Source organism: Triticum dicoccoides, chromosome 5A (genome assembly GCF_002162155.2).
Source record: "Triticum dicoccoides isolate Atlit2015 ecotype Zavitan chromosome 5A, WEW_v2.0, whole genome shotgun sequence".
Taxonomy (NCBI): domain Eukaryota; kingdom Viridiplantae; phylum Streptophyta; class Magnoliopsida; order Poales; family Poaceae; genus Triticum; species Triticum dicoccoides.
In genome coordinates this window covers 702,299,314-702,310,180 of record NC_041388.1, presented here as the reverse complement: position 1 = coordinate 702,310,180, position 10,867 = coordinate 702,299,314, and the positions used below count along the sequence as shown (strand labels likewise).

The 10,867-nt window shown below is 45.8% G+C and overlaps 1 protein-coding gene and 1 pseudogene across 1 annotated transcript; both read right to left on the bottom strand.

Moving 5' to 3' along the window:
• Window positions 1-2,743: 2,743 nt before the first annotated feature.
• On the bottom strand, window positions 2,744-6,867 carry LOC119300515 (annotated as a pseudogene).
• A 556-nt stretch (window positions 6,868-7,423) lies between these two features.
• LOC119300514 (probable L-gulonolactone oxidase 4) lies at window positions 7,424-9,533 on the bottom strand. Its single transcript, XM_037577458.1, has 2 exons — window positions 8,847-9,533; window positions 7,424-8,518 (listed from the first exon to the last, which is right to left on the bottom strand). The coding sequence occupies exons 1-2, from the start codon at window positions 9,531-9,533 to the stop codon at window positions 7,424-7,426; spliced, it is 1,782 nt and encodes a 593-aa protein (XP_037433355.1).
• Window positions 9,534-10,867: the final 1,334 nt, after the last annotated feature.

The following is a 10,867-nucleotide window of genomic DNA, read 5'->3' as shown; positions in this document are numbered from 1 at the left end:
GGAACGCATTCACTTTGCGGTTTTGTTTGTCGGAGATTGGTATGGTATTGCAGCCCGGTCGTGTTAGGGAATGGCCACGTGGCAACCTAGCACTTCTGTAGGTATGATTTATTTTTTAAATTGAATAGTTGTATTATGTAATAATAGTGTAACACATGCTAAATGGTTGTGTGTTTGTTTTGCAGTATCTATATTGGGAGAAGGTGCAGCCAAGCACCGGTCCAAAGTATGATCCTTTAGCATTGTTGAGCCCCTTGATGAGGAATTGGACAGAAGCGGCAGCGGAGAAAAGAGACAAGTACGACTTTCAAAATGGTCGTGGTGTTGGAATGGTAATACGTTAAATATTTATTTTTCCATTTAAAGTCTGCAATTAATTATTAATTAAATATGATTGTATGATTCTTTATGTTGTAGATCGATGACACCATTACTGAAGAGTACCGCTTAAACAAAATAAGAATGGAACAGGCTGAAAAGAACAAGAAATCCAGTACGAGAAAGTCTAACATTACTGGAAGGAGAACAGGCGTGAGTACATCTGAGGCTTCAGCTACCCAGAACCCTATTATGGATTGGATTTTGACTGAGCTGAAGCACATTCGTAAGGATATGCTTCATATGCCGGAGCTATGAGCACAGGTACAAGTTTTTTGATTTTGCCGTTCACAATGGTTTTCAATGTGTCACATACCTAATTACAACTAATTTTTAATCATAGAGGGTCATAGGGAAATTGAACAAAAGCGATGTATTTTACAAAGCCGGTGATAGTGAAAAAGAAGAAGAGAATGAGTATGGTGAAAATAGTGAAAGTAGAAACTATGGTGGAAAACCTTGTAAGCAATTTGTATATAATCCTGACGTGGACAATTTCGAAACACCGGGAAAAAAGAATGTGCAAGAGGATGATGAAGATGATATTAATGATTCTGAAGAGAAGACACCTTATTATTGCACATCTGAATATTTCGATAGTTTCAAGGGTGATGAAGAAGATCCTATCGAAGTTCCTGAGGTATCTGATGAGAAATCCGTTACATCTTTAGGAACAGATGAAATCGCATCACGTGGATCGGTAGATTGTATTGGAGAAGATGAGGTAGAGGAGAAGGGTGTAGGGAAACGGAAGCGGAGACGATCAAACCTTATAAAGTCTCCTTATATTCCCGTTATACCTACAAAGCGTGCAAAGTGTTCAGCAAAAGCAAGTGAGTTTTATCATATTATTTTCAAGCTGAAATTACTACTTATCATTGAATTATTAACATATTACCGTCATGTATTGCAGAACTATTCAAGAAAGAAGTCTTTGAAGAAGAATACGATGTGATTAAAGCTAGTATTAAGTTTGTTCGTGCTTATCAGCGGTCAGCAAAACATAGAAAGAAGGAAATATTCAATGATGGCATGCGCGAAGGTCTGAGTGCAGAGAGGGCTTGTAAGATTCTTGATCATCAATGGCTAACCGGTGATGTAAGTTATTGTTCTGTTTTCTATTAGCATTCAATGCAAATTGGAAATGTTATACATCATTTAAATTATTTTCAGGTTATCAATACTTATTCGTCGTATCTGTTGGGAGTTGTTGGTGAAGATCGTCATATAATGCCGACCTGGCTAGTCAATTGGTTACTTGAATTTAGACCGGACACCCAGGGAGGAAAAAATGACAACGAAGTTGTGGCGAAGAAGAATGGACCTTGAATAGATGCACCGATGAGTATTTTAAAAAAGATAAGGTAAGTTCAACTGCCTTAAAGTATGCATATATGGGATACAAATAATAAGATAGTATATGTTGATTGCATCATATTTTCGTTGTGATGCAGCTTTATATTCCTCTTAATAAGGGAAATACCCACTGGGTTTCGGTTGTCATGCATCGCCCGAAGGAAGAGTTCCAGGTTCTTGATTCTTTGATGGGACCTGAACTTGACAGTGAAATTACAGAAAAATTTGAGGAGCTGGTATGGCATAAATTTACATGAGCATATTGAAATTATCATTTAGTAACTGAACTATGTTAAATTATTTTCGTGCTATTATGTATATGAACAGAAAAATCAACTTGGATATGACATACGTGATGCGAATGCGAGCGGTGCTGTGAATTTTCCGGATGTGTCTACCTGGCCTATCAAAACGTATAACATCCCACAACAAGAAGACGGGTGAGTAAATACTTTCATATTGTTTTAATATCTTACCTCAAATGCGAGCTTATAAACTGTTGTTTGTACGAACCAGCAATTCATGTGGAATATTTGTTCTTCGATGCTTTCAATATTGGAAATGTGAAAAATGGACAAGCCATTTTTCTCAGGTCTGGCTTTTTTTCAAATGCTTATATTCAATTAAATTCATTATGTAATACTATTTGAATTGTACTAATATGAAGTTCTAACAGGGGTCAATTGATAAATCGAGGGACTTAATGATTGCGCAGCTTATTTTTTCGGAGAGAAATACGCTCAACGATGTGAAGGACAAAGTTACCCGGCTTGTAAAGAAAAAATAAAAGTGCCAAAAATTTTGTAGAAGAAAATTTTGTAGTCTCAAATAATGTTTACATTTCTTTCGACTATCATGTCTTGTGATGAAGAAGACACTACTATTTTGAATATTTAAGTCGAGAATGACATTTGGATTATTATGTTGTCTTCATGCCGTTGTCTTTACATTTGAAATCTTCATATTTATAGTTGTGCAGTCGTCAAGTTGTTTCCTGTACTGTTGAATGTTAAAAAAATGTACATGTATTTATTATGCACTTTAAAGCACTGTCGTCGTCGCTTATTATAACACCGACGTTCTTAATTTCCTTTTCTATAAAAAAAATTGCCGACAAGTGCGTCGGACAGTCTGACGTCAGACAGGACCGACGGCACTGTCCAACAAGGCAGCGTCGAACGACGGGTAGCATAACTAATCAAAGACCCTCGACTGCAAGTGCGCCGCCAGGTATAAAAGCTGGTCGTCGCGCGCTCCGTCGGGCGAGGTGGGACTAAAACTTAGCTATCGCAGCCGCCGTGCCTGCAGCGACGTGCGTGACCACGTGGGCCGGCCCAATATCATTGTTTCCGCCCACGGCGCGACGACGGCCCAAGTAGCACGCGGCGCGACGACGGCCCAAGTTCTACGTGGGGCGACTTGGGATGTTTAGTCCCACCTCGGCCGACGGAGCGCGCGACGACCGGCTTATATACCCGGCGGCACATAGGCTATCGAACTCCTTTCGTTGCCTTGTACTGCTGCCGCCGTCCGACTCTGCCATGTGGGATAGTGCCGTCGGCCGACGCTGCCACTGTGGGACAGTGCCGCCGGCGCACTTGTCGGGTGTTTTTTTTAAATGACGGCGTTCTAAGCAACGGTGACCGTGCAATGCAGAAAATATACAGTAAACAGCGACGGCCGTACTATGCAAAAATGAGCACGTCAAAATAAACAACAGCGACTTGCACAAAATTAACAGTAAAAATTAACACATCAAAATAAACAAAGTAAAACTCCTTCTTGCATTACATAGTCTGTCATCAAAACAAAATAGTCTGACATCAACAAAGTAAAATAAGTTCATATAACATATTATAACAATTATTAAAGATCAAATGTATAGAACATTAAAAAACTGTCTTTAATGAAAGGGTGGAACGATCTTCCATAGCCATCCATAATAAAATTGTCTTCAATCAAAGGGTGAACCAATCTTCCATACTCCACAAGTTAAGCAAAGTTCCTACATAACAATAAGATATGTGTTAATTCACAATGAACAAATAAATTTGGTTTGAACAATAACATAAGAAAATCATACTTAGGATTTTGAGGGCACGTGGACTTATAATGACCCGTAACACCGCACAGTCCACATTGACGTTTGCTTTTCTCATCAAAAGCTTTTGGTAGCCCATTTTTAGTGACATCAGGACCATCCTTACCGCGGCCTTTAACATTCTGTTTTGGTGCGCCTTTGGTGTTAACTTTTGCGGGATCACGAACAAGACCATGATCTTGATTAGGCTCGAATGCATCATCGTTCACAAACTGTACCTCCGCACCAGGCTCATCCTCCTCAGTGTAATCATTATCTATTATGTCCCTCAGAGCCGCCTTCAACTTGTCGAATAAAAATGGTTTATGGCATGCTTTATGAGTTGCTTCAGCAGATAAGATAGTCAACTCGCTGTACTTAGCTCTGTCCCCTGCACCTGCCCATCCACATGCAAACAGATCGCTAGTGCGCTTCACGGGAAGTCCACCCCTTGCAACTTGGCTCAACCTCCGTAGTACTAAACACTTAGGTATCTCACGTAAGCGTAGCTGAATCAGAACGTGAAGAATATGTTTGCAAGGAAGTCCTTTGCGATACATGCTTCTGCAACTGCACTTCACATTCTCTTCTAAGTTACCTGGGGTGTAGTCCACAGTGAATCTGATATCTCTATTTTCGTTCCATGTCAGTATGAATCTATGAGTGTCTGCTCCTCTCAGTCTCTCAAGGACCTCTAGCTCCCGTGCCTTCTTCATATCTTCCTGCAAGATATAAAAGTTTGCCGCGGTGAACTCACGGGCAGCTGATTTCTCAATATCTTTACACTCATCCAATACTGGTACTGGAACTGTCTGTGATTTTGTGTAATCGTCATGCGCCTCATTCTCACGGAGACGAACTATGCAGTTCTCATAGTGCACAATCATATCAACAATAGTCATACCGGAGTCTAGATGCAAGTGAAGGCATGAATTCAGACTCTCACTTTGCTGGTTACTTCGCATACCTAAGAAAAACCCACCTGATAGATATGATGCAGCCCAAAGCCTTTTCTTCTTGTACATCCTACGTAACCATGTCTTTGTTTTCTCCGACTGCCATTTGGCGGTAAACGCTGCCCATCTCTCCTCAAATACCTTTTTTGAAGTGGCATAATAAAGTAGAGACCTGAACTCCTTTAGAGACTTATGATGAAGGTGTTTCTGCATGTTCTTCTCAATATCCACGAGCAAAGACGATGCCAAACCTCCGAAAGTACCTTTTTTATGGCCTTAATCATAGCTGCATCTCCATCAGTAATTACTGACCTGGGCCTCTTCTGACAGTGAGCCCTCAAAAACGTCTGAAGCAGCCAGACATATGTATCTTCTGTCTCATCAGACACAAGAGCACAACCGAATACCGTGGTGCAACGGTGGTTGTTCAGACCGACAAAAGGTATAAATGGCATGCCATACCTATTCATCCTGTATGTGCTGTCGAAGACTGTCACATCATCGTAGTCAACATAGTCTCGGCGTGATTGAGAATCACACCAGAATATGTTTTTCAGCCTTCCTTCATCATCAACGGTGTGCTCAAAGAAGAAATCTGGATCTCTCTCTTTTCTGGTCATCATGATCCCAATGGCAGTGTCTGCATCACCTTGTGCAAGCAACTTCATTTTTTCTCTATAACACATGTTATAAAGCTTCTTCCTCCCAAACCAGCCTTTGCATATGACCCGGAGCGCGCAACGAGTTGATCATAAATCATATGTTTCCTAATTCCAGCACCTTTCATGGTTAAGATCTCAGCCTTCTGATATTCTTTTATCTGATTGTGAGACCGAAGAAACATGACTTCATCCGGTCTAGCTAGAACGTGACTGTGATCATCATTGAAACTATTGACATACCAAATCGTCACGCTCTTTATCAAGTTTCAAAGTTATATGTGCATCGCAGAAGCAACGAGTCTCCCCTCTCAGCCTGCGGGTCCTGCCTTCCATTGTACAACGTTTTGCCTGTCATTTCCCAGCTCTCGCACACACATACTTTCTCAAGCGCTTAGTTGCCTCAGGACCTTTCGAATATTTCAGTGAGTCCTTTCTTACGCTGAAACCACACTCGTACGCATACTGATTATAGAAATTGTAAGCATCTCCTGGTGACTTGAACGTCTTCCTCATGACCTTCCAATGCATGTCCAATGATTCTTGTTGATATTCATCAAATCCGATGTCAAAATTAAACAGATCATCACCAACATGCTCATCATTCCCGCTTGTACCATCTACATCTCCTTGTAAATTAATGCATTAAACCATTTATGTCAGTCAGTTATAATTTTAAAATGTACTGTAGTGATGTAAGTTTCAAAACTTACTTTGCTGGAGCTGTCATCATGAGATGCATCAACGTGTGATTTGTCACTTTCATCGTCCACAATATTCCTCACAAAGTCCCCGTCCTCGTCCATCTGCGCGCATTGCAAAAAAAACATGTAAGCGCTCATATGGTTATTATGTCATTTCTTCTCTGATTTTATTAATAACATACCCGGAATGCACTTTCAGCAAATGAATCATCTATATCCATATCATCATCATCATCGCCATGTCGCTGCATCATGCAAAAAAATATTAAATTTTCCGTGCGGTCTATCATATTTACCCCCTCATATTTATTGTTTTATCAACATTGATCACACTTACATTGCCACTATAAGATTCATCCAAACTCATGTAGTTCTCCTCACGAGGTTCATCCATATTCCGTGACGAGGTTTCGTTGTCCTCTCCGTAATCATCGCCATCATAATCTCCCTCCTCCTCTAACTATATATAGTTAAAAAAATGTATGATGAATCAAACGCCGTGTAACATCATCCCTAAAACAACTATCTTATCAAGCACAACAATGTCTCAAACCAACCTCTTGCACGGCGGCGAGGATTTCAGCCGGATCCATTTCCTCCGATGACGAACGTGATGACGGCGTGACGTTGCTGGCCGGCGGAGGCAGGTGTCTACGGCGTGAGGACGATGGCTGGTCATAGTAGGCATAGTGCGCGGAGGGAGGCGGCGACGTAGATCGCGGGTGGGCGGCCATCTGGGCGACAGGAACGGAATGCGGCGGCGGGCACGTGCGCCGGCAGCGGTAAAGGCGCCGGGGCACGCGCGGCGGCCTATTTGGGCCGCGACTCGGGCGACGGCGACTTCGTGCAGATGGGGGGCAACGTGGAGACAGCGTGGATGCGTTAGGGTTCAGGGTTTCGACGGCTGGCGTCGGCCGCTACCGTGTCTTTTTTTTCCTCCAACAACTGTCAACGCCAACGTCGAGACGTGAGGGCGTACGGCGACGGGTGCGGGTACGCGGGCGGGCGGGTGTACAGCGACGGGTGCGGCATACGCGGGCGGGCGTACGACGTCGCGCGCGACGTACGGTGTCGGGTGGGTATTCCTATACCTAATGTGAAATTACCATACTACCCACTATACGTTTTAGGGGGTTGTACCGAAGCACTCCCCATAAACCTATTTATGAACGAAAAAAAATGCACTTAGATAACTATGTGGAAGAAAATGAAGTAAATCAAGACACCGCTTACAAAAGCATACTAATTCAACATTAGATCGCACCGCTTCTTGACCCATCCATGATAGATTCATATTTCGTCGTTGTGGTCGCGGTGTGAGGTGGGTCGGAAGGAGCATACCCTTGCCTCCGTGTACACCTTTCCAGGCCGACAGTAATAGCCTTGTTCTGGCGCGCAGTGCGAGTCGTGAGAGCATATGCAAAGCCCTTCGATGGCGCAACCCTTTTGGACTATGTTGGGGCTACCATCGATGCCGAGCACGTGGTCGCTCCACTCGCTAGAGAAGACCCCGTCTGGGTCGTACCTCTCCTTCACTTTGAGGAACTCGCCGGCCTTTGCGTACTTGGCGATGGCGCCGTCGAAGGCGAAGTTGCGGTTCTTGCCCCATTGCGGGACTGCGCCATACTTGCGCAAAGCCATTTGTTCGAGCTCGTCGATCACATCAGAGTGAGCATGCGGCCTGCCTTGGGTGTAGCTCCGGTAGTAGGTGAAGTCAAAGTTGACCGAGTCCTCCGTCTTGCCGAGGTAGGCGGAGGAGGCCCCAACGTAGCGGATGAGCACGCCCATCTTCGCGTCGAGGCTGCATAGGGCGCGCGGGTTCAGGTCGCGGAGTCGTTGCATGTCGGCGACCAACGCTGGGGCTTTGGAGAGCGTGACGCTGAAGCCAGTGTTGTAGAAGAAGAGGCTTCGGACGCGTGGGTCCCATGGGCATGAGGAGCGGAGCAGGTTGTCCTTGGCATCGATGCATGAGCCGGACGCCTGGATGCGGTGCTGGTACCCGACCACCGGGTATCCCGTGAAGGAGGAACCGTCGTTCGTGAAGCCATACGCCTGCATGGGGAATGATGCAGGCAGCACCCCCGCGGCTAGGCACCGTGCCATGTCGTTGCTTTCCTCCACATGCTCCTCCGCGACTCTTGCGATGATGAGCCCCAGCGCCGGGAAGGAGCGGAAGCCGAGGTAGTCGTTGAGGCCATCGCCGGGCGACGAGACATCGACACGGTCATCCTCGCGGTAGATGACCTTCCCCTGGCGTGGCAGCCATGTCATGTCGCCGAACTCGTGCAGATGGCCCCACACGGCCACCTGTGCTGCCAAGTCCGAGTCGTCGCGCTCCAAGAACGTGACGGACCGCTTGAACATCGGTTGCAACTGCAGAGTAACCTGAGCAAGCATGACACACAACACACATAAGGATGGGATTACCCTGTCTAGTGACATTTGTTTTATTGGAGCATTACACACACATAAGATTTGTGTACATCGAAACGATATATACAAAAATTCACCGGTGTGTGTATGTATGTATGTAGTATGTATGTATGTGTGTATGTATGGATGGATGGATGGATGGATGGATGGATGGATGGATGTAGCAAGTCAGACAAGCTTTCGTAGGCAAGCAAAGTGACACAAGACTCGCTTCAGCACATTGGCATGCATGCGCATTGGCAACTACTACACGTACGTGTAGGACTAGCCACGTACGTACCTGGGAGACGACGCCAAGGACGCCGAGCGAGACCTTGGCCGCGTCCAGGTCCGGGTGGTCGGCACCGAGCTCCCTGACCACCGCGAACCCCTGGCTCGCCGGCGCCGGCGTCACGATCCTCATCCCGACCACGTACTCGTGTACGGCGCTGCCCTTCCCCCAGAGCGAGCTCCCGTGCGCGCCCGTGGCCAGCAGGCCCCCGATGCTGACGCCGTACCAGTAGGGCGAGTGCGGCAGCGCGAGCCCCGCGGCGGCGGCGTCGCGGATCAGGTCGCGGAGCACCATGCCGCCCTCCACGGTCATCAGCCCTGTGGCGGCGTCGACGCTGACCGTCCGGTTGAGCCGCGCCGTGCTGATGATGGTGCCCTCGCGGCCGCCCGCGCAGGCCAGCTTGGGGAAGCTGTGGGAGTGCCTAGGGACCGCCTTCACCTTGCGCTTGGCCGCCGCCGCGGCCGCCACGGCGGCCACCAGCTCGGCCTCGGTGCGCGGGAACGCGGCGTCGGCGGCGCGGCAGGCGGTGCGGTCCGGGAAGGAGCCGTAGACGTTGGCGAGGGTGCAGTCGGACGTGCCGCGGGCGCAGGTCACCGCGTCCGGCGGAGGACTGGAGCCGGCGCGGTGGCTCAGGAGGAGGCTCAGGGCCAGGAGGAGAGCCGCCGGAAGCAACGAGGACGACCTGCTAGCTTCCATCGATCTACCACGCTGGAATGCGAGGGAAGGAGTAGCTCCTACTAGCATACGCAAGGCCTTGCTTGGGTAGACGTTAGTGAGTGAGCTAATACATGGCCACGTACGATCGATATGATATATCCACATTAATTGTGCAAGTTAGTTCGCCCTCATTCAACAAGTTAGTTCACTATAATTACTCTGTTTTAAAAGACCGAGAATGGTGAAGAGGAATTTCAGTTAGCTGGTTTAGGGCATTTCTAACCAGTTAGAGGAGTAAAAATTGGGTTGCCTGTCGGATCCGGTGCAACAGCTCGTCGGCTCCGTGTTGCCGGTCATAAAGTGCGACGACTGCCGGCGGCAGGTGGTGCGCCGAGTTTCGACCACGCCGAAACATCCCGGATGGACGTTCTTCAAGTGCAAAAATGATGGGATGAGTGCGAGTTTTGATTCGGTTGTTCATCGGATTCAGTGCAATTTGTAGCTCATTGTTTGCTCAAATTTGTGTGTAGGATGGATGCAAGATGTGGTTTGAGGAAGAATATTACATCGATCTATTGATAGCACATAATTTGATAGATGTTTGTGCACTCCTTGCTAGAGTAGGGACTAGAGATGAGATTAGATGCAACGCAATATCGTATTCATCGGAACCGAAGAAGAAATAAGGGTGCAAGCTTGAGAAGTCAATAGAGAGAATCAACAACTAAGACATAGAAAAATATATTAATCCAACTAGTGGGACTAATTATGAAAGTTGGATATCTATTAAAGTGTCTATTTGTGGTTCTTGTTTCTTTGATTTCATTCTCGTAGCGAGGAATGTGTGAATTATGCAGTCCAATGTATTGAAATGTCGTTTAATGAAATAAAGAGGCAATGAATTTTTTTCGGTAGCCAAAAATGAAATGCAAATGAAAAAAAATACTCCATTATATTTGCCGAAAATGAAATGCAAATGAAAAGAATACTCCATTATATTTAGGGGATCGGCTAGGTCCGGCCAAAACTTAGTTGAGTAAAAATACTTCACTAAAGGTTTACTCGACCGATCCTCCTTTATTTTTAGGGAATCTGTTAGAGTTGTTCTTAGAGTGTTCCAAAAGAGGATATATAAATATGGCGAGTGGGGAATAGAAATCAAATAAATATTTCGGAGGACAACTGGAATCTGAAGGTGTTAACTCCTCAAGGTAATATCCTTATAAGCATAGTAGAGGATTTGTGTTGATGTCACATTTTGGCATGGAAAAAAATGTGATTAAGATGGACTCAAATGGATAAGTGTTCGGCATAAAAAGTCTTTGTCCCGTCGAGACAAACACTTTTGCTTTTTGAATCATCTCAATCCAAGA